We start from the raw sequence: 24,459 nt of genomic DNA, 5'->3' as shown, positions 1-24,459 counted from the left end.
CGATTCATGACAATCAGGTTTTATAGTTAAAATATATCAATAGATTTCTAACAAGTTTTAAATTTCGGGTTTTTGCTAAATGGCGACTTGGCCAAAAGCAATCGGTTATTTAGAAGTTCTTTTACACTGGTCAACAAAATGAAAAAAGTTGGCTGTTTCCTTTGGTGTGTTTTGAGTTTCTATTTCAAGTTTGTTTGTTATTGAGATTCCATTGGAGGATATTGTCGTTCGCTATTTTAAAATCTGGCAAATGTTTTTCTCGAACAAATGTAGCAAATATATATTCGAAAAATATAAAATATATCGATATCGGACATTTCAAAATTGCGTATTAGCATTACTTTAAAACTGAATTACGTCTTCAAGGCAATGTATGGGTTCCTCAATTTAAATATCAGAAATTGGTGGTATCTCTACGACTATATTACTGTAGAAAAAGAGATGTCATAAAGTCCGTAGCACTCTTGATTTGGCAATTTGACTTGCAATTATATTTTTGCCAAGTATTTTCGTATGGAAAATGAGTGAACAAAGGGGCGTATGACGTACGGCGTATGAAAGTAATGGTTGGTGGTGTGTCAGAGGCAGGGATGCCAACTAAGTGCCTTTCACACAAGATTTAATGGTTTTTAGGTCAACAAAAACCGGCCCCAAAACCCGCTAGTGCCAAACGTTAGTGCTTTTTACCCTTTTTGTAGATGTGAAGGGTAGCATAATAAAAGCCTATTTCATTTAACATAAATATTCCATTAAGGAATAGGAGATACGAGTCCGAACGGCGTGATGATTATCCCAATTTCTTTGTAGAAAAGTCTTAAATTGCTAAATACATCACTAATAAGAAGAAACACAGTACTAGGCGTTCTGCAAGGTGTTTTTGGTAGAAATTCATCCAATTGAACAAAAAAGACGTCACTTTTTTCTGAAAAAAACGTCACGCATAAAAGTTAAATAATGCATTTCGGTCCCTCGATTTTCGATGACAAGAAAACGATTAGTGGGTTAAATTATAGGAGGGATTGAATTTTTTTAGTTATTTCCACTAAAACCTATTTGTGGTCACTACTAATATCCAAAGACATAATTCAAATAAAATTTTCTCTTAAAAAAACACTTCAAAGAAACCCACTCCAAAGCATGATAACTTCCTCAACATTTTTTCTAAAGAGAACATTTTAATGAAGTTTTCTCTTAAAAAAAATTTATAATGAAATTTTCTCTCACGAACAATATTTCGGTGCAAAATCTTTAAAAGGCAAAATTTTCTCTGACTCAAAAAAAATTATCTGAAAAAATTTTAAAGTAATTTCCTATCGACACAAAAATTTTATAAAATTTTCTCCGAAGACGGTCTGTTAATGAAAATTCTCAAAGACAATATTTTAATAAAATTTTCGCTAAAATCAAAATTTTAATGAAATTATGTCTTAAACCAAAAAATTTTAATTAAATTTATAAAAGTTATAAATTTTAAAATTTCAAATTTTTAACGAATTTTGCTATGAAGACAGTATTTTATTGAAAATTTCTCAAAGACAACATTTTAATAATTTTTATAAAATTTTAATTAAAATCAAAATTTCAACAAAATTTTCTCCAAATTTCTTACGACAAATTTTTAATGCAATTTTCTCTAAAGGCAAAATTTCAATGAAATTTTTCCAAAAGAAAGAAAAAGAAGAACAAAAGAGTTTTACAAAAGATGTTTGTGTTTGTTGCTATTATCATCGTTGGATAAGTTGGATTTGAATAAGGGAAGTAAGATTTGATTTGTTTTCTATTGCGCTTAAGAAACAGGTCAAATTCAGATGTGTGCTTTAAAATTTACTCTAGTTGGAATGGTTGTAAAGCACCATGCTCCATTTGTTGAAAATGAAATCGCGATAAAGGAAACCTGTCAAATGTTTCTAGCAACAACACACTTTTTGCTCACTTTTGCTCTACTATTCTTTGAATAGAAAGCATTAAACAATGGTCTAAAGCCGGACAATATCCTGCAATGGAATCTAAAAATAAAATAAAATAAATGTACAACAAAACTTGAAGTTCTCGAACAAAACAGATCGAAATAAAAAATCGTCAAATCGTAAAGGGATTGAAAGCAAAAATCATCAAGCGTCAATAAGCCAAATTTTGACGAAAAAATCGTCGAAATGACGTTAAATCTTCACGTCTGGCAGCCCTGAGCAGGTGTAAGGAAAACCACTACTGAACCTTTTATTTTGAGGTTCTACCCGGGATTTAAACTGCTGTTATATCGGGTTAACCAAATCAACAGCTGGACGATCAAGGCGAAAACTACCAAATTTTTTTGCGTCAAATAGTATACTCTTTGTAATCTTCCTGGACTTTTGACTTATTCCAAGAACAATTCTAATGCTAAACTACGATTTTGTTATTAAAACTTAGCACCTAATTTTTGTTGCGCTTTTTGCTGTTGGCATCACTGGTCAGATGATTGATTTCAGACTAATTGATTTCAAGGACTTTCTAACAGATTCCACTCCTCTTAATTGAAAAATCACGTAATTTGAATACAAATTTATGACAAAAAGTCACATGTCAATGATATCAACTCCGCTTATTTTTTCGTTTGTTCAATGTTACGATTTGACCAATTTGCACTAGTTTCTCACTTCACAGCATCTATTCCTCATAATTTTTACAATTACACATCTTTTAATTACAAAGCCATTTACTTGTCTAATGTTCTACTAATGGAAAACATTCAACAAACTTCGGTTAATTGAAACGTATTTCAATTATTCAGACTTTGCATAATTGAAAATAAGGCTGTTAAGGATCTATGGACCCAATAATATAAATTGGGATGTCGCTGTAGGTGGCAGATTTATTCAAATGTGGTCCTATCTGAACCATATTCAGCACGACTGTCAAGTGGTCTAAGACAACTCTCAGTTCCACATTTCATAGAATCGGATGATAAATGCGCCTTTTATGGACTCAAGACCTAATTCGGAAGATCGGAGTATCTGGCCACTGCATTTGAATATGGTTCGATCTGAACCATATTAAACAATCTCGAATGGAACAAATATGAATTTGTGGCAAATTTTAGGTCAATATCTCAATTTTTAAAGGCTGCGGAAATGGACATTTCAATGTGTTGCAAAAAAGATATTCGGTGGTGGGTATATAAAATTTAAAGCAATCCAGTGGTGTTGCAAGTTTTATAGAAGTCATTCGAGTAGTTTAAAATCATTTGATTTGATTTCAATAATAGAAAGCCTTCTCTTGGTAGATATTACAACTCAATAAGATGATGTGAATCAACTATCATTGAATGTGTAAAATGCTTGTCGATAATTGAATGTATACAATCGATTTCTTCTTTAATAGTGTTCATGAAAGTAATGAAAGAATTTTTGGAAAGATTTAGCAAGGGAAAATGCAAATGCAATTGCCCACGTACATTCCATTAAGGAACAGGGGTAAACTTCTCACATATCAGCCGAACGGCGTGCGGGAAAATACCTTCCACAATCCAGACGAATAATATATGCAAAATTATTCTTTGATATTTGAGCCTGAAGGCAATGTTTGACAGAAGGTCACAAAATAACGCTGCGATCATCATTAAGATCGTTTCGAAAGAGAAAAGAATTTAAAAAAAAATCTATTTGTTAGGCTCTTGGGTGTCTTCAAATATGGTACAACCTTGACCTTATCCTAAAGCAAATTTCCTTACATTCAACGATATTTTGTCTTCCATAAACAGAATTTTTTCTTAAAAGATTAAAAGAGAAATTAAAGAATTATTCTTCTGTTTGTCCCTGTTCCTTAGTGGAATATTCATGGGCAAAATGTGTAATTTATACTTCTATTTGGAATAAAACGAAATGTTTCCTAAAAAGTTGGATTATTCAAAATCTTTGAATTCAGTTCGCTATCTTTGGCTCAAATCTTTCAAGTTAGGACAATTTTTTTTTGGGACCTGCCAGTCGTTTTGCGATTGTCGCTACTTTCCGTGGCTGTTCCGATGGCATAAAATATTGAAATATCCCGACTTTTGCACAAAATGAAAGCACATATTTAGAATACCATCTAACTTGCTAAGTATTTACGTAGTGCCTTTCTTTTTATGCAATCAATAATTAATGTTTAAAGCAATCTAGCCTGCCCGATAGAGGTCTCCATGTGCACCTGCTCACTTAAAACTCAAGTTTATGCGAGGAATATTTTGAAGTAAGCATATCGTCGAAAAATCAGCCTAATCGGTCATAAGTAGAGATTCGCCAAATTCGGGGAGAATGATTCATAAAACCCATGTGTCTAGCAAATAAAAGGTCTATATTTCCACCATTAATAATTATTTGGAACTGCACTTCAATGGAATATAAATAGATGATTACATATGTAAACCGATTCCACGACGTTAAATTCTTAAAAAGGTTAAACTGTAGTGAAAAGCCCAAAAATGATTGGAAATTCACACAAAATTATTTTTAATAATTATTTTTTGAAAATTAAAAATGGTATTTCGTGAAATATCCATTAAATGATTTCCTCTGTATGAGCTCACTCTTTGCAGTAATACAGCAATAAAATGGTAAGTTGTTAACCGATCCTCTGGAAATTTAGCGGGAAGGATTTCCTTACGACTCTCGATGTTACTAGTGAATTTCATTGAAATCGGTTCAGATTTAGATATAGCTCTCATATATATATATATATATATATATATATATATATATATATATATATATATATATATATCGCCCGATTTTCACACCTAGACCCACTGCAAGCGCATTTATTGACCAATCTTCCCAAAATGTTGTACAATGCTTTCCTCGACTAATTCTACAATATCCATAAGGTTTGGTAGAAATCGCTTCAGATTTAGATATGTATAGCTCCCATGTATTTGTTCGTCAGATTTTGGATAATTTGTTGTCACTTGTTTTACTTTAAAGCCTCTTTAGTCTTTCCCCCATTTTATTGGACCACTCAAAGCAAAAATTTTGTATTTTTACTCATCGCTCAATACAACATTTTCCCGAAAGGATGTCGATACCTTTAAGCTCAGGAAAATTTTGTGCGTTGCTTTTGAGGCATAGGTTTTTGACGTGATACACAGCTGGCCCTAGGCAGAATATTTTGAACAGTATGGGGATTTTAATATTTATTGTTACATTTAAACACATGTTGCATCAACTTAACTGCCGATATTTATGGATTTTGGGACACTGTGGCCAAAATAGAGCGTCCTTCTTTAGAGGTTCACATATAAGGTTTTCCTTATCGCGTCCTTTAGTATTACTCTTTATATGTGGTTTTCGGAATTTTTTTCCAATTTGTTCTAATTTTAAAGATTCGAGCCAGCCAAACTCGTCGTTAGGGTTTGTCAAAAAGGTATGTCTTTTAAGTTGAAACTATGCTCTTAAGAGTATTTTCATTTGCAGCGTAGCAAGAAAGAGAATTACTCCACTTCACACATTTCTACCAAATGAAGATATCCAATTTTTACAAACAAACACACTTGCCGAAATCATTTTAGCGCAAAGCATGTGATTCGAGGCAAAGATTAGCAAACTTAATTTAAAGATGATCAATTTTCCAACTTCTCTTTGATTAAAAACATTTTCCTTCTTATTAAGGTTTTCCCATTTTCAAATGTAGGTTCATAAATACTAAACTTTGCGTCTTGTTACTAAAAAAAAAATCTAAAATGAAGGTCAAAATATCATTGAATGTTAGGAAATTGACTTTGGGACAAGACAACAGTGTGCCGTAGTTAGAGGCGCAAAATAGCCGTAAAAATAGGAGCATATTTATATGTTTCATTTTCTTAGGTAAAAAAAAATTTTTAAAAATAATAATTGGACAAGTCATCTGTAAAATCAGATGATCATGTCCGTAAGTAAATAGGGAATTTAATTTAAAAATAGCATCTGGTTGGTTCTTTGGCTGGTTTTCACTGCTTAAATCGTCTGAATAAGGAAAAATCTTAAATTTTCGGCCAAATTTCAAGGATTTCAAATCCAGCCATTAGAGATCACCTTTTGATGAAGATGAGGCGGTCGGGGAAATGTTGTCGCAACAAATTCATTGAGTCTCGTGTTGTTTATGCTGTGGCTCCATCTTGATGAAACCACACGATTTTTAACGTTCATTTCTTCGAGCGTTCGACCGTTAGAAAATATGCTCTCGACGACGAAGGCCCGCTGATCCATAGACCAGAGTATGATGGCAACTGACTGGAGAGAGAAATAAACTTAGGAACTTACCCCTCAAGATGCGCCCCGTCTCGGACCCCTCCCAGACCAACTCACCACTTGGAGTTTTTTAAAATTGATAAGTTTCTCTTGCGCAACCTGTAGTGTAATAATTTATATTCGCATTTGCAAAGAAATTTCCGCATCTTGACATATTTTAGTACTTTAGATGGAATTTGTGAAGAAAACATTGGGAATGATCCTAACATCTACTAAACTATTAACAGACAATGTCAAGTGCCATATAATTCCTCAAAAGTCCCGCAAAATAGCGAAAACGTTAAGGGATGTGGGTTATGCAAGTAAACTTTTTTGATTTATTTTTCTAGCTTCATCTTTTCATAGACATTAGGGCGCAAGTAAGACTCACATAAAAAACTTTAGCCCCACGCATTGGCTGGATGAATATGTGATTCAGCAAAGTTGAAATAGTCCCGATTAATTCCGATCTAAAGTATTTGGTTTGCCAACTTTCTACTTGGATACCTCGCAAGGCAAATACTATCTCGACTTAGGGTATGTAAATATTCGCCAGTTTGTACGCAATCTGCTTGGCTCGACGGCGCGAACTAGAAGTTATTCTTCATCCTAGTGTTCTTGTTGTATCACAATAGGTCGAACAAAGTCTGTAAAGTCCAGATGGTGAGCAGACGAAGCTATTACTGAAAGGAAGTAAGAATGAGGTCAGTATCATAACGGGACACATAGGACTAAGAGGTCACTTATGTAAAAACGGTGCGGCAAGTGATATCATGTGTAGGGCATGCGAGGAAGCATGTAGCATTCCGTTTGTCATTGCCCGGCTTTCGCGTCTAACAGATACCGGCACTTAGGTGGAGACACCAGATCAGACATGAACCAGCATAGGTGAGTGGTATGGAAAACATTTAAGGATTTTGTAAGTAGCACGGAATATCTGCACCCTTTTCAACCTAACCTAAGTCTGTAAATATGTTAAAAAGTGGGATTTTAAAAAAATTGCACCTTTCATAAGCTTTAATTGGAGAGTAACAAATGTGGTACGCTTTACGACAAATAATATCAATTAGCATACACAGGTACATTTTTTTATTTCGTTTCTGTTTAAAATTACCGATGTTTAACTTGTTGACCATCCATTTCTCAAACATTTTCATGATATGATATTCAAAGATAGCGGAAAGAACATGGAAAATATGTACATAGGTAAAGGATAAAACTTACGCTATACATTCACATGCTAAATAAGACTTTGTTAGGTGGCCCCAACAAAAGTAGCCGCCTGTAGGTAAAACCCAGAAAAAGATACCAAAACAAGCAGAATACTGAAAGTTTTTAGAACAAAAATAAAAAACAAAGCGTGCACAAACAGTTTTTTTTTTGAAAAATTGCATTTAATTGCGCTTTATTTACAAAAACAGTTTATCCAAAAAAAAAAAAAAAACTTAAAAGAAACCATAGATATGTAGTGATGTATTGAATTATAGATAAATAAAAATTATAAATAGTGTTATAGTGGCATTCAAACAGACAGGGATTTTTCACAAAAGGGGTAATTCACAGAGAAGCTGAAGTGTGGTTTTTGGTGTTAATTTTATGATTAAATTGTTAATGTAAATATCGAATTTAAAAATAGATTTAGATCCGCAAATTCCGAGGATATGTCATTTGTGCAAACAAAATAAAAAAAATATCTGTGAATTAATAATGATTGCTGTATAGTGATAAGTATATTAAAAAAACATGTGTACGTTCTTAAAATGGTTTTTGTCCAAACCAAACCCAAAATCATATAAATTTCATTTTAAAAAAACCAGTGTTTATCCTCAGGTCGCCATTGAGTTTGTCATACCTAATTGTGATTGGTGCGGAACACCAATCCCAATTCATTCAATTCTCCCTTCTGTATTGCACAACGCTTTTTCAAATCCTTATGTTTCTTGAATATTCTTAGAGTTTTGACTTTTAGCAGCAACCCTATAATCAAAAAGTTTTCTATCACTGTTTTCTTATTAACGAAATTCGTTTCTCATAATACTGGAACCTGAGTTATGTAAAATGCGAACCACTTAATCTAGGAAAAGGCGTCGAAAGTAAAAGGAAAGATGACAACATAGTAAGGCTAATCAATATACAACAATTACGTTGGCTGTGCTGTGCCAAAGAAATCTTTTCTACGCTCGGCTACAGCATCAAACGAGCAACTATTTAAGCTATTCTCCACATACGGACGAGTCAAAATAATTTTCTCAAAAATATTTCATTTTATTTGATTAATGTTGTCCAAATATTTCACTGAATACACACAAATTGTGAGGAAAAAGTGGAAAGATTTTTATTACTTGTTGATGAAATGTAAAAAACTATTCTGCTGTCAGAGAAATGGCGACCACACTGCCCCAAATGTGAAGTATAATAGCAAACCCCATTCGAATAAGCTGGATTGAGACTGCCGAGAATTTCTTTTACGTTTAGGCACAAACACAGCCAATATTTTGAATATGCGCCACATTATAATGGAATCACCACACAATTCCAGTTCAAGTTTCACAGTCCCCATAAATTATGTTTTATATTTGTACATCTAGATTCGTAAGCATTTAGTCACATACCATTACCCTCGCTCTTCTATGAAGCTGCTGCTTTATCAATAGAACTAATAATCATCGAAAGCAAGACCCAAAATAGGGCGCTCCCAGAAAAAAGCGAAAGTGTGCGTTTCAAATGTATGCCAATCCAACCAGTTTAACTGATATGCGAAATGACCTAGCAGCAGTAAGGCGTGTTGCTATTCAAATAACCAATAAATTTTGTATCCATCCCCAATAATGGTGAAGGTATAACTTTAAGGTTAGTAGGGATGCAAGTGTGAGTAGCGTTTAATGTCCTTGGGGTGCGAAATGTTGGTTTTTGATTTTTTTTATTGGGGTTATGCAGGAATGAATGTAAAATACAACAGCAGAGAAGATATAACAATAAAGTGGATTAGGATCTAATATATATATATATTTTTTTTTTAATATTGGAGTTTGTTTTTCTGTGGTTTGTTAGCAAAGTAGTTTAGCGTACCTGCATCGAAAATTGTGCTTTTGGCGTTGTTACAGCAACGGGTTTAGCTGACGACGATTTGCGCTGCTTGAAAGAGACGGGGATTCGTAAAAAACGGTTAATGGGGAGTCTTGTTAGTGGTGACTCGGTTAAATTGCTTCTAGGAACGTTAGGGAAATTTGCATTTGTTTTGAAAATTAGTAGGAATTCTTGATTGAACTTTGATTTGAGTGCACGTAAAAGAATTATTGTAAAATGAAATAAAAGGGCATTAAAATAACGAAAATAAAAAATATAGAAACTCGAGAGTTAGACGAGAACTTCAAACTGAAAACACGTCATGCACCATCATCAGTAGAGTAGAAGAGGAGAATTAAACAAAGTGGAGCAGTGAGTGTTTGCTTATACCTGGGCATTCAAGCGCAATCGCGATGTGTTCGTCGTGGCAATGCTGTTCATGGTGCCAATTGATGTAAGAGATTCACGGGATCCGGTCCGGGAAAGTCGCGCCTTCTTCGACGATGGTGACAATGAAACTTTTGCAATTGGCACAAAGACACCAAATTTGGGTTTGCATTCGAAATATCTGCAATGGAAGAGGAAAAAAAACATAACAAATGTTAGAAAGATTACTTTCAACTATTGAACGATCAGCTCAATACTTGACGAGTAGTGTGATTACCGCTTCCACTCGCAATGCCTAGTTATACTTTCATAAATGTAGCTTTTTATACCCTCCACCATAGGATGGGGGTATACTAATTTCGTCATTCTGTTTGTAACTACTCGAAATATTCGTCTGAGACCCCATAAAGTATATATATTCTTGATCGTCGTGACATTTTATGTCGATCGAGCAATGTCCGTCCGTCCGCCCGTCTGTCTGTCGAAAGCACGTTGACTTTCGAAGGAGTAAGGCTAAGCGCTTGAAATTTTGCACAAATACTTCTTATTAGTGTAGGTCGGTTGGGATTGTAAAACGGGAGTGTCGGTCCATGTTTTGACATAGCTGCCGTATAAACCGATCTATGGTCTTGACTTTTTGAGCTTCTAGAGGACGCAATTCTTATCCGATTGGAATGAAATTTTGCACCACGTGTTTTGTTTTGATAACCAATAACTGTCCCAGGTATGGTTCAAATCGGTCCATAACCTGATATAGCTGCCATATAAACCGATCTTGGGTTTTGACTTCTTAAGCCTCTAGAGAGCGCAATTCTAATCCGATTGGAATGAAATTTTGCACGACGTGTTTCGCTATGACTTCCAACAACTGCGCTAAATAAAGTTGAAATCGGTCCATAACCTGATATAGCTGCCATATTACCGATCTTGAATCTTGACTTCTTGAGCCACTAGAGAGCACAATTCTTATCCGATTTGTCTGAAATTTTGCACAAAGTATTTTGTTATGATATCCAACAATTGTGCCAATAACCTGATATAGCTGTCATATAAACCGATCTTGAATCTTGACTTCTTGAGCATCTAGAGGGCGCAATTTCTATCCGATTTGGCTGAAATTTTGTACGACGGATCCTCTCATGACCATCAACATACGTGTTTATTATGGTCTATAGTCTGATACAGCTCCCTTATAAATCGATCTCTATATTTTACTTCTTGAGCCCCCAAAGGGCGCAATTTTTATTCAAATTGGCTGACATTTTACACAGGTCTCCAACATATAATTTAATTGTTGTCCGAACCGGATCATATTTTGATATCGTTATAATAGCGGAGCAAATCTTTTGATTTATCCTTTTTTGTCTAAGAAGAGATGCCGGGAAAAGAACTCGACAAATGCGATCCATGGTGGAGGGTATATAAGATTCGACCAGGCCGAACTTACCACGCTTTTACTTGTTTTGTTTAGCTTTATGAATACACATGCAAACAACTACTGAACGTCTGTCGATCGCAGCCGGAACGTAGAATTCTGATATAATTTAAAGAACTCTCAGTACTATTCCATGATAAATCTTGAGCTTTGGTTGTTTTCTTTGTATTGTCATATGTCAAACGATTTGTAATACTCATAATTGCCTCTACATTTACACTACAAATGCAAATTTGGCCATGAACATTCCATTAAGGAGCAGGGGTAAACTTCTCACATATCAATGAGTTTTGTCCTCTCCAGTTCAGGCGCAAAGATATGCGGCCTCCTTTTTATAGCCGAGTCCGAATGACATGCCGCATTGCGCCACCTCTTTCGGAAGAAGTTTTTACATAGCAAAAAAAACTTCTTCCTTCTTCAAATGTCGCCAGCATTAAGAGGGGATAATTTTTTTCTGATGTTCTCGCCAGGCTTCGAACCTAGGCTTTTAGCGTCATGGGCGGACATGCTAATCTCTGGGCAACGGTGGCCTACGCTACATTTTTGCTTATTTGAAATGCTCTGGTATGTTGTCAGTACTAGTGAGTGGAAAGCCAACGCTAACTGGATTGAAAATTGTTAAGCGTAAATTTTTTCCAGAAGTCAGAAATTATTGGGTTCCATTTCCGACAGAATGATGCAAGCTCATATATATATGAAATAAAAATCTGTGTCAAACGCGAAATTAATTGATCCAATTCATTTTTTAAATGAAACTGTTTTAAACACGATAATGAAAATATCAATCATAGATTTTGAAAAAGGTAATGAAAAAATTATTGACATTTTAAAATTTTTTTTTTAAATTTTTTAACTGATCTAAATAAAAAAAATCGGTTCGCCAGAACTGCAACGACTCTATGCATAGGGTGATCCAAGCCCTTTTTAAACACAAGAAATCGTTAAGTAACTAATAAGCTGTTAGAACACAATTTAGCTACAGAACACGCCTTCCTTGTTCTAATTTTGGAGTTTTTCAATTTTTGTTTTTTCGTTTTCGAGACGAGCTTAATGATCGGAGATTGTCTTTGCAAATGGAAAAGGAAAGCCAGAGATCGCAACACACACCAACCACTTTGGGATGCGTTTCGTCTTTGATTAGAAGACTTTTCAACCATATTAGTTGTAATGGCTGCAAGGCCGTATGTTGTATTTGAATCGTATTTATTGCGAAAACGCCTCTATGATACAAATACCACAATAACCACACTCGACAACCCTGTCTATAAGCTGTACTTTTCCCAATTCATGTGTTTTCGTGTAATGACAGATTTTTTGACTGCGACAATTACACTACTTCCATGGTGCACATGATTCTGTGCATCTGTAGGAAGTTGTATTGATGGCTTCGAACGCTTTGGCAACGGCTCTCGCTATTACTCCGTGTGCCCAGGTTCGAAACCCGGACGTGCTCTGCTGAATTGTTTTCATTTTCAAGTTTTTTTGCCTGTTAGGGCGAACATTATTAAATTTCACAATTTTTGTGTTTCTCTTTCGAGACGAGCTCAATGATCAGAGATTTTCTTTGAGTTTTTCGTTTCAAAACAAGAAGTGTCCCTGTTATTTTTCGCGCGTTAAATTTTGATATTATGTTTAAAATAGCAAACAAATAAACAAACGGCACATATTTGATATTTTCGTAACGAAAATTGTTTTTACAGTCTGCATGCATTAAAACAAGTAAAAGCGTGCTAAGTTCGGCCGTGCTGAATCTTATATACCCTCCCCCATAGATTGCAGTTGTCGAGTTCTTTTCCCGATATCTCTTTTTAGGCAAACAAAGGACAAAAGAAAAGAATTGCTATAATATTGCAGCTATATCAGGTTATGAATTGAATATTGAAGACCATAGTAGAAGTCATTGTGAAAATTTTCAGCCAATTTGAGAAACAATTGCGCCCTTTAGGGGCTCAAGAAGTAAAATAGAGAGATCGGTTTATATGGGAGCTGTATCAGGCTATAGACCGATTCGGACCATATTTGACAAGTATGTTGAAGGTCATGGGAGAAGCCGTTGTACAAAATTTCAGCCAATTTTAGTAACATTTACGTCCTCTGGAGGCTCAAAAAGTCAAGATCCCAGATCGGTTTATATATATATGGCAGCTATATCAGGTTATGGATCGATTTGAACCATTTTTGACACAGTCAAGATTCAATATCGGTTTATATGGCAGCTATATCAGATTATCAGGACTGATTTACACCATACTTAGCACAGTTGTTGGAAGTCATAACGAAACACGTCTTGCAAAATTTCAACCAAATCGTATAGGAATTGCGCCCTCTAGACGCTCAAGAAGTCCAGACGCCAGATCGGTTTATATGACAGCTATATCAGATTATGGACCGATTTAAACCATACTCAGCACAGTTGTTGGATAAGAATTGTGCCCTCCAGTGGCTCAAGAAGTCAAGATCCAAGATCGGTTTATATGCCAGCTATATCAAAACATGGACCGATATAGCCCATTTACAATCCCAACCGACCTTCACTTATAAGGAGTATTTGTGCAAAATTTCCAGCGGCTAGCTTTACTCCTTCGAAAGTTAGCGTGCTTTCGACAGACAGACGGACGGACGTACGGACGGACATGGCTAGATCGACTTAAAATGACATGACGATTAAGAATATATATAGTTTATGGGGTCTTAGATGAATATTTCGAGGAGTTACAAACAGAATGACGAAATTAGTATACCCCCATCCTATGGTGGAGGGTATAAAAATGCTACAAGCTCTCGATAGAGAGCTTAAGAATCCTTAGTTTGTTTTATATTCATAACCATGGATTGCGTTTGTCAAAATTTTTGAATGGTTTCTCTTCATGGCAGAAACTAAAAAAGGAAATGGGAGGTCAAAAGTAAAAGTCCCCATGAACACGAATAACTTCTTGTGGGTACTCATCAAGATGGCAATGTGGGAGTTACATTTGGTTATAGGCCGATTTCGATTGTAAATGATGAAGGTCATAAAGAAAAGTTGCTTAAGATGTCAGTTTGTATGGGAGGTATATCCTAACATGGTCCGATTTGAACTATTTACAATCTCAACTGACCTACATTAATGAGTACTTGTGTACTGTAATGTACTTGTGAAACTTTTCAAACGGCTAGTATTTCTCGTTCGAAAGTTAGCATACTTTCGGCAGACGAACGGAGCGACATTGCTAGATCGACTTAAAATGTGTCGACGATCAAGAATACATATCCACTATGGGGTCTTAGACCAATATTTCGAGATGTTACAGAAGCAATTACAAACTTAGTAACCACCCATCTTATGGTGGAGGGTATAAAACTACAATATAATTTAGAACTTATCTTTTACTTACCTAATGCCATCAACGGATCCGTCGTTTTTACCCGTTCCTTCATCAAGTTCAATGCCACACCAATTACCGGAAGCAAATTGTGTTTCGCCCAAGTAGCGCAGAATACCAGGACGGCTGCCAAAGCCGGAAGACACAATAACGCGATCGCCAACAGTCAATCCATTTTCTTATTAGAGAAGAGTAGAGGAACATTTTGGATGTGAATACTATACTCCGCTTTGTTTTCTTTTTTTTTGATAAATTTGAAGAGATTTCATTCGATTTGGAATTATCGACTGTGCACATTTATACTTAATAGGCTGATTTAATTCTGGTAAGTCCCGTTTTTTTGTTTTAATTTTTTAATCAAACAATGTCAATATATATAAACAATGTTTAATATTTATCCAAATTTAACCTAATAGGGAGTTCAAACAATGGTTTGGAATGAAACTTTAAACTCTCGAATGATTTAGTTAGGATGTCGTTAAAGTTTTGGAATTAATTTGTATTTAAATAATTGTGATATAATCACACAACAGTCCTCCTAGGCTAAATGTGAGTTTAATAACATAATACAGTTCAGAATTATTACTCACTTTAGGCTTAGAAAAAACGAAAAGTGAGAATGTTCCTATAATTTGTAAAAAAAAAATAACAAAATGGGCGATTCAAATAAAATTATTAATATTTGCATACAAAATAGCAAGGACAATTTAACTTTACACAGAAAAAATATGAACCTAAATAACCACGGTATCACGGTAAGTGATTGGTAAACAAGGCACACGTTGAACATATTTGTAATTGTACGAATTAAAGTGTTTATTTAATAGTATAAATTGTGTATTGATCAAGATTATATTGTGTACCCTTTCACACATATGTAATGCGAAAAGGAGTGGGAATGAGTCAAACATTTGTCTAGCTGCTATCGTATACAGATACAAAGTAGCGTGGCTAAACAAACAAAAATATTAAGAAAAATAGAAAGTGTTGTCTTTATATCTCTCCATAAAATATAAATTATTTAATTATATTTTCAAAGAAAAAAAAAAAAACATATTGTAAAAACGTTAAGGTGAAATAATGAAAAATAGGCTGTGAATCATTCCAAACACAACATATTGGAGGAAAATGTAGAATGCAAACGTGGCATATATATTATTATCTTATTTTAATATCATATTATCTTATCTTTAATATTATCTTACTTCAATAGTTCAGAGATTATATTGACTTGGAAAACGGCGGTTAGGACTGAAGATAACATATGTATGTAGATCTAGATTTCATGGCATTGTACGCAAAATGCTAAGATTGGTATTTATTACGGTTCATTTTAAATATGTATATAAAATAATTTGTTTATAATACTCTTTACACACCATGTTCCCTATAATGAAGGGAGGCTCATAATGGAAACGACAATTCTTCTTCTTTTTTTCGAAGCCTGGAATCATTGAACAAGAAATATGTCTTTATTTTAAAGCAATTCATTTCATGTTTTATACGCAATTTAATGCATTGAAATAAAAAGATTTTGTTTTCTTGTGAAAAATATCCATTATTGAAATTTATTTAAACAGTAAAAAAGTTGCTTCGAAGAAAGGTCTTCTTTGAAATAATTGGTTTATGGAGTTAATAACCACTTTAATTTATTTTAATGGACGTTTTTGTATTGACTTTCCTTTACTATATAATATTTAAATTAAATAATTTTATCTAACTTAAGTAATAAAATAGTACTACGAAACCATTTTACCTAAATAAACAAACAAACAAACAATAACCACTTTGATTGGATTTCTGAGCTTATCATAAATCCAAATTGCAAAATTGTTAATCAATAATACAAATTCCTTTATAAGGCCTATTTCAGAAAATTTGTTAATTGAATGTACAAATTTCTTAATTGAACATAGTTTTTTATTTTTTCTGTGTACCTTGCTATTCATAAGAGACATATTTCTACAGTTCGCTAAATAAATTTACGAAGATCGTATCTTGACAATTTTCTTGAGATTTATGCTACAAAACTACAACAGGCACAACTTTAACTTCTTAAGTTGCACGGTTTTTTTTCATATTCAAAGTATATGTGTAAATTATAGTTTTAAATTATTACGTTGAATGCATAGCAAAGACCTGCGCAAGACCATTCATTTCTGCTTTCAACACATACTAACAATCATAGAGTACTTCAAGAACAACATTGTATGAGACAATTGAGTAAAACAGATTACAAGACACCAAGACAACAAGATGAGTGAGTGCAAAAAAAGAGCCCTTCAGCAAAAAGGAAGATTGATTCAGATGTCAGTGCACGTTGTAAGGGCGCGTTGTACAATGCATGTATCGAGTACATTTTGCTTCAGAAAAAGTATTTTTTTTGTCAACGTGGTTGATTTGGCAAAAGCGTTGATAAACACACACACGCGCGTAATTTTTTTATATGAGAAAACAAACGGATTTCAATGAGTGCAAGTTGCACAATGCATGTATTCGGGTACATTTTGCTTTAGATAAAGTATTGTTCTTGTCGTCGGCTTTCGTAGTACGAAATTCGTAAGGCAACGTGGTTGATTTGATAAAAGCATGGGTAAACACACACACACGTAGTTTTTTTGTATGAGAAAACCCTGCAAACATTTTCTATCGTGCGAGTCACTAAATCAGCACTCAAGGAAGTTGAAAACAATCTCAGGCGATATCAATTTTTACTCTAATTGGTGTTTCGGTACGGGAGAAAACGTGCCACTTGGCGATATATACCCATGAGGGAACAAATAGGGAAAAGCTTAAAATTCAATTATCAACGTCATAAATAAAAATAAATATATTTTTTGCGTAATGTTTTTTTTTTTAACTGTTAGAGTGAAGCTTATTTTTATTTTTCTTTCTAATTTATTTCTTTTTCAAATCGAGATTAATAGTTTAAGATTTTATTTGCAATGATTCTCCCTGACTGGGATTTGAACAGCCAACCTACCGCCTTTCTCCATTACAGAAGGCTAAGTAAACATACATTCTCTTGTGTGGGGTTTTTTGAGTTAGCGCCCAAAACAACAACAAAAAATCAATTTTTAAATTTGTAAAAATAACAGTTGATTATGAGAAACTACTTAGCGAAACATGAATGATAGAATTCCGATACAAATGCCTTTTGTTGTTTTAAATCATGAAGTCTCTAAAAAACCATCATACAAAAGGACTTAAAAAGTGAAAATTCTGGGAGGGAGTGAGAAAGTCACTTCCCAATGTTTGGAGGGAACAATCAGTTTGCAAACGATTTGTGTGATCAGTTCATGAAAATGTCATTTGAAAATAACAGCGAGACGATATCATATCACTCAGTGTATAGCGAGTAATTTCTCATATCTCACTGAATGGTGATTGTTGTTCAAAATTATCTACTCAACAGCAACTTGCTTATTTTACTCTACCTCCAGTGTCTCGCTCTTCAGTAGTCTTGAAATGTAACAACATGTGGGTTCAGCGTTCACGAGTTCAGAAAAAAAGGTTTTGTGCAGGCCTTTGATGCATAGCTAAAAAAAATTTAAATTTTTTTTTCACCTTTACCATTGATATTTCAATCAATATTTTTCAATTCATTTCATTTAGAGGGGGAGTGTTTAAGGAATTATCCTATCCACAACTCTTCATTTGATTAATAAGTGTGCCCTGACATTCCAAAATCGAATCAAATCACTTCTTTGAACTTTTGAATTGAACAAAACTTACTTCCAGGACTACGTTGGAATGAGCTGTGTATACTGGCTGTGGGTGATACTGTGCGAGAACGATCGGGAGACATTTTTGATAAGGGTGAGGTTGGTGTCTGAGCTCCTGGCAATGGAGCCAGTGTAAGGCGAGTCAAGCGAGAAAAAATGCCACGTTTGGGTTCACACTGAAAGTAGCGTTTGCCGGCAACACAACCATCGTTTTTACCTTAACAATGTATTGCACCAATGAAATATTTGCGTTAAATTAGATTAGTTTATGCGGAATATTCAAAGTAACAAGGAGCGCAAAAAGGCATTTTCATGTAGACCATTATCCAACTTACCACTTGGATCATCCAAGACCACTCCAGCCCAATCACCCGGTGCAAAGTGTGTCTCGCCAATGTAGGCTATTTGTCCGGGACGTATTCCACCCACCCAAACTCTTTGGCCAATGATGAACTGCTCTGTGTCATGTGTCAATACAGCGCCTTGATCTACAACGAAAGGAAAATAAATAAAATGTCATGTTAATATGGTCAATCAGAAGATAATGATGTTAATTGGCAATGTTAAAAGGTAGAAAAAGTTTTTTACATTTCTAGCGTATTGGTCAAGCCCCAAGTACCAAAAATAGATTCCACCATATCCAGACAATATTTAATTATACAATAAGAAAAACAAATGAGGTGTTATAACTGCCATGTATTTGTTTATATGTTTCATTTTATGGCTGCAACCTGCCATGTTCATCGCCTTTCTGTTTGTATTTTTATTGATTTTTGTTTAGTATTAAAAAGCAGATATCATGATGTCATTTCAGATATGACGATTAGTCTCAATTCACACGTATCTGCATCCATTCAAACGTTGAATTTATGATCAACACATGATCTCTTGAGGTAGTAGAAGTCATTTAAAACTTTCTCATACCCATAAATATGTAAATAAGTACGGATTAAAAGTTAGTTGGTGTGAATTTGAATTTAATTTCGCAGTAGTAGTAGATTTTGTTGGGAAATTTTTTTATGAAGCCTTTTTTAAAATATAAAAGCGAAACCAAATAAACTTTAATTTTAAATGCAAAAAATGTTTTACAAATTTCACACTATCAAGTATATACAAGTTTATCTCACGACCACATATACATTGTAGCCAGCCTTAAACAAAATAAAGCAAAGTTGTGGCTAGCTCTCCTCTATATGGACCACTATTCAAGGATGCCGCCTTCAAAAATAAAGTTACTGGTGGAAACGGCTTCTGTGGGGAAGAAGAATCTCATCACCAGATATGGGAAAGTTCAGATGTTAAGCTACCCTACCGAACCTAACCTAATCTACATCAGGTTCAGCCTTTGTGAAAATACTGCAGAAATTGTACAGCACCAGACCTTGTAGACCCCAAAAGGAATTGGAAACTTGATATGATGATCAAGCATATCAACCCTTGCACAACTCGCTTAAGTTTACATGTCTAGAACCAAACCAAACGGCAAATAGCGAAGCTATGGTGGACCGCAGAACTAGTTAGGTTAGGTTGAAAAGAGGGTGCGGATATTAATCCTCCTTATGCCACTATGGACATACACTTAAACCAGAAATCGGCTTGTTGTGGGCTCCACTACTAACAAGTAAAAACGTGCTAAGTTCGGGCTAGCCGAATCTTGGGAACCCTCCGCCATGGATTCCGCTTAAAATGTACCGTTATTAACTGAGTTTGTATTTGAATTATTTTGGTCTAAATAAGTCATATCGGTACATAGGGGGCCTATATCACCATATTGACCATCAGTGCCATAATGGCGCCTATGACGCCGAACGCCTGGGTTCGAATCCCAGCGAGACCATCAACATAATTTTTCAGCGGTAGTTTTCCCTATAAATGCTGGCAACATTTATGAGGTACTATGCCATGTAAAAACTTCTCTCTGAAGAGGAGTCGCACTGCGGCATGCCGTTGGGACTCGGCTATAAAAAGCAGGTCCCTTATCATTGAGCTTAAACTACAATCGGACTACACTTATTGATATGTGAGAAGTTTGCTCCTGTTCCTTAGTGGAATGTTATACTTGGCGTGGATATTGGAAGTCGTAACTCAAGCCATTATTCCAAATTTTTGCCAAATCGGATGAAAATTGAGACTTTAGATCTCAAATCCGGTGGTCGGTTTATATGGGGCCAATATCCAAATCTGAACCGATATGACCCCATTTGCAATCCCAACGACCTGCATCAAAAAATAAGTATAAATTCGACCGCTGTCGTGATTTCGACAGACGGGCGGAGGTACATGGCTAGACCGACTCAGAATGTCAAGACAGTCCAGAATGTATACACTTTATGGAGTCGCAGATCAATGCTTCGAGGGGTTTCAAACGGAATGACTAAATTAGTATACCCCCATCCTATGGTGGTGGGTATACAAAGTAACCTCGAAAACGAAAATCTAAGTTAGGAATTCCGTGCTACTTACAAAATCCTTAATTGTTTTCAATACCACTCCCCTAAGTTGGTCCATATCTGGTATTGTGTCCCCACCTAAGTGCCGGTATCTGTTAGACGCGAAAGCCCCGGGTAATGACAAAGGAAATCCTCCAACGTCTCAGCATCTTCCCCACATGCCCTACACATGCTATCACTTTCGCACCGATTTTACATAAGTGAGCTCGTAGTCTCGTTATGATGCCGAATGTTATACCGAACTCCTTCTTACTTCCCTTCAGTAATAGTCTCATCTTCTCACGATCCGGATCTTCCCATAGGATTTTCGCAGTCCTACCGACAGTTTCGCTATTCCACAGTGTTTCATGCTCGTTCGTCGCCCACGCCCACAACTTTGACTGTGTCGACCCGAAAAGCTTCAAGTTAACCAATTTTATAGACGGTTAGTTCTTACTCCGTTATGGTACGGCTCCCAAACGATGCAAATCGTGCCATCCCCAGAGAAGGCTTTAATCTCTTTCTTACACTCCAAGACTGTCCGTGATCTTATTGTCCTGATTGTTATTGCGCTGATGGACAGTTTACAATCCGTAAAAATATTCACACCCGACGTCCTCACGAAATCCGTGATCGCCCGGAATTCTGCCTGCAAGATTTTATTATAGCCAGGCAGCCGAAAAAAAATATCAGTCCCCGTGGTTCTCAATGTAGACCCCCAGACCCACCCTGTGCATTAGCTTTGATCCATCTGCATAACATCATCTCCCAGACGACAATACCAGAGTGCCGCCAATCCAAGACTGTGCCTCTGGCAGCAGTGTCTCGCAATCGACCTCAAGTATCCGATCGGAAACCTCTTCTAATCCATCCGGGTTTCCTATGGTCGCCTCGATTATACCGCGATGGTATGACCTGCTCCTATCTTCTATCCATTCTCCCATCGCCTTTAGGCGAATAGCCGCAGTGGTTGTCTCATACTTATCCTGTATGTCAATGGGTCGGAACTAGGCCAAAACTAGTTACTAAAGTATGTATTTGGGCAGGATCGAGATGGTATGCAGAATCGTTCGATGACTTCGAGAACATCTACGGTATACGTGTCCTACGCTTCCAAGAAAAAGTAGCTCCACTTTAGGTTGTTATTTCATTGATTACTTATCTGAACTAGCAGATGTGAACATTTTCATGTGATCCTGCAGACCCATACATTAAGAAACCTGGTACCCGATCGATTCATCTCCACTAAGACAGTTGCTACAGTAATTGCCCAGCGAACTATATGAGCCGACTTTATCTGACGTCCGACATATCTGCCCATAATCGGACGAAACATACGACAATTCTTACCAAATCCGGAAAGAAATCGTTTCGACAAGTCTGAGGGAATATATTTTTTCTATTTCGACATTTAACTGTACGCCGTGTCGGAGGAGGTTCATTTTTATTTTTGCATAGTAATATTTCGTTACCAAGTGTGTGGAATATACACATGTGGGGGAGGGGATTTTTTTGCTTTTTTGGAATTGCGTGTGATGTTGTAACCGTTGTCTTTGAATTTTTGTTTTGTTTGACCAGTCGTCAAGAAATCGGTCCGAAATCGTGTACGGATCCGGTAATACGTAAAATTTCCATCCGAATATCTCTGGAATTTTGATCCGAATTTTGTCGGACGAAACATACGAAAATTCTTACCAAATCCGGAAAGAAATCGATTCGACAACTCTGATGAAATTTTTTTTCTATTCCGACAGTTAAGAACGAAATCCTAACGAATTCTGTACGGCGTGTCGGAGGAATGTTTTGTGTGTTTCGTTGTTATTTTGCATAGCAATATTTCGTTACCACGTGTGTGAAATGTGCACCAGTGATTGAGGGGGAATATTTTGTTTTTGTTTTTTTTTTGGAATTGCGTGTGGTGCCGACCTATTCGTTGGCAAAATCATTTTTGTAAGACACTCGTCAAGAAATTGGTCCGAAATCGTCTACGGATTCGGTGCGACATAAATTTTCCCTGGAAGTTTGCTTCGACATCGACCCGATATCTGTACGATATGGCGGTACATATATCAGATTTCCCTCAGCCGTGTCGTTCCGACAACATGGCAACCACTTCTCTCGTTTTTAGTTACGATGTCGGTAAGACATCGGATCCGATATCGGATGATTCATCCAATTGTCGGACCGAAATCTGAAAATGTTGTTAGATGGGTGACAACTGCTAATGGGCACAATATGCACCGTATGCTTGTATGTACATATGCCCAACATACAATAACGTGGAATTAACCACTTATCTTCCGCATCGTTAGAGTGGATTTACCTTTAAAAAAGAAACAGTTGGTGAGTCAGTGTCAGGCTGCAAACATTTTTAAAGAGGGGTGCACGGCAGAGCAGCCTCGAAAGGAACGAGCAAAGTACATTCGAGATAAGCAGTAGTTTAGAGCCTCATCGGAAAACCTACTGCAGGACCTGTAGATGGAGGCAAAAGTCAAAGAAAAAGATGTAGTGCACTCGTATGTCACCAGCATAATGGTATACTCAACATAGAATGAGGTCGAACGACCGAATATCCATGCTACCAACGAAATAAAACACTTAAACACTACCTTAAAGAACGAGTCTTCCGATCGCGAAGTCATGAACATAGTACAGAAATGGGAACTGAAGTTTGTGGCTCAAAATCAAGAGAATAAATATATCACCTGGGCCGAAATTCGTGTCGAAAATGAGAGGTTTTTCTTATCAAAAAGGCATATTATCCAACCACAGCATTGATTTTAAAACAGACGAGAAAGCAAAGGTTTACATACTCCATATGCTTGTAATTGCCCGTCAACACCCCAAATTGATCATATGTAGCGTATATATGATAGGCTTACTTACTGACGATAATGAATTAATGAGAAAAGCTGCATACCTCCCTTTTAGTCGTAGAGAGAAGCGAAGGTTTTTCGAGACGCAATCATTGTTGGAGAGGTAGAAGCGCCGATCATACTCGCTGGAGATGCAAGAATAGGACTATACTCTGCTGTTTTTACTATGGCAAAGATGGCATCAGAACATGCGATAGTGAGTGCACAGCCAAGAACGACAATGTACAGTTCACACGTTATTGATCGATATCGATACCGGAGCCACCTGGAGCTACATAACTGGGCAATGAGACATTTATTGTACCACACTCAAGACCAATGGTCCAACAAACGACACGTAAGTGAAGTTGTATCCACAAGGCTGAACTCTTGTTTTGATTAGGCTTGGAAGTAGAAAATCCTACTTCCAAGCCTAAAAATCTTTTATTTGAACCAATCAAATTACAGAAACAATCAAACAGAAGTTTACGTAGGAATCAAGTATGAACGGATATCGTTGCATATTTTTACAATGCAAACCGATGCAAGTTAACGAAATTCATGAATGTGCATTCACAGTTTACAGCATTTTTAATAAATGCAATTATATCATGGCCATAACAAAAATAACAATTACAATACCACGTAATGCAAGCTTTCGTGTTTTCATGCAGCTATGCAAATGGGGGAGTTTTAGCTTTTGCTTGCCGTTTTTAAAAAAGAACACAACAATTGTTATTGTTGTTATTGCTATTGCTGTTGCCGTTGTTATTAAGGCAAAACTGGCTTTTGTTTTGCAATTCATTAGCAAATACATGCAAATGATTCCCCCAACCCGCATCAGCTCATTCAACTCTAAGTGCAAGTCGGTTTTACAAACAAAAAAATGTAATGTAGTAAAATTACATTGATGGGTGTAATTGTGCGCAAATTCGAGGGGAAACGCTTTAGCAGTACTCAGCCATTAAATTGGTTTGTTGTA

At 35.8% G+C, this 24,459-nt stretch overlaps 1 protein-coding gene across 4 annotated transcripts in view; it reads right to left on the bottom strand.

The window, feature by feature from the left end:
- Positions 1-24,459, bottom strand: part of LOC106095569 (restin homolog) — a 194,204-nt gene that overhangs the window by 13,105 nt on the left and 156,640 nt on the right. For 2 of the 4 annotated variants that reach the window (XM_013262804.2, XM_059365142.1), the window contains exons 5-9: positions 18,529-18,681; positions 18,204-18,410; positions 14,481-14,646; positions 9,675-9,852; positions 9,288-9,353 (exon numbers count right to left, since the gene is read on the bottom strand). In XM_013262804.2, coding sequence (XP_013118258.2) covers positions 9,288-9,353; positions 9,675-9,852; positions 14,481-14,646; positions 18,204-18,410; positions 18,529-18,681 — 770 coding nt within the window. The remainder of the gene's footprint in view (positions 1-9,287; positions 9,354-9,674; positions 9,853-14,480; positions 14,647-18,203; positions 18,411-18,528; positions 18,682-24,459) is intronic. The other 2 variants (XM_013262803.2, XM_059365143.1) reach the window with 1 other exon arrangement.

Source organism: Stomoxys calcitrans, chromosome 3 (genome assembly GCF_963082655.1).
Source record: "Stomoxys calcitrans chromosome 3, idStoCalc2.1, whole genome shotgun sequence".
NCBI lineage: Eukaryota > Metazoa > Arthropoda > Insecta > Diptera > Muscidae > Stomoxys > Stomoxys calcitrans.
The sequence above is the reverse complement of the archived record's forward strand: the minus strand, read 5'-3'. Positions and strand labels throughout refer to the sequence as shown.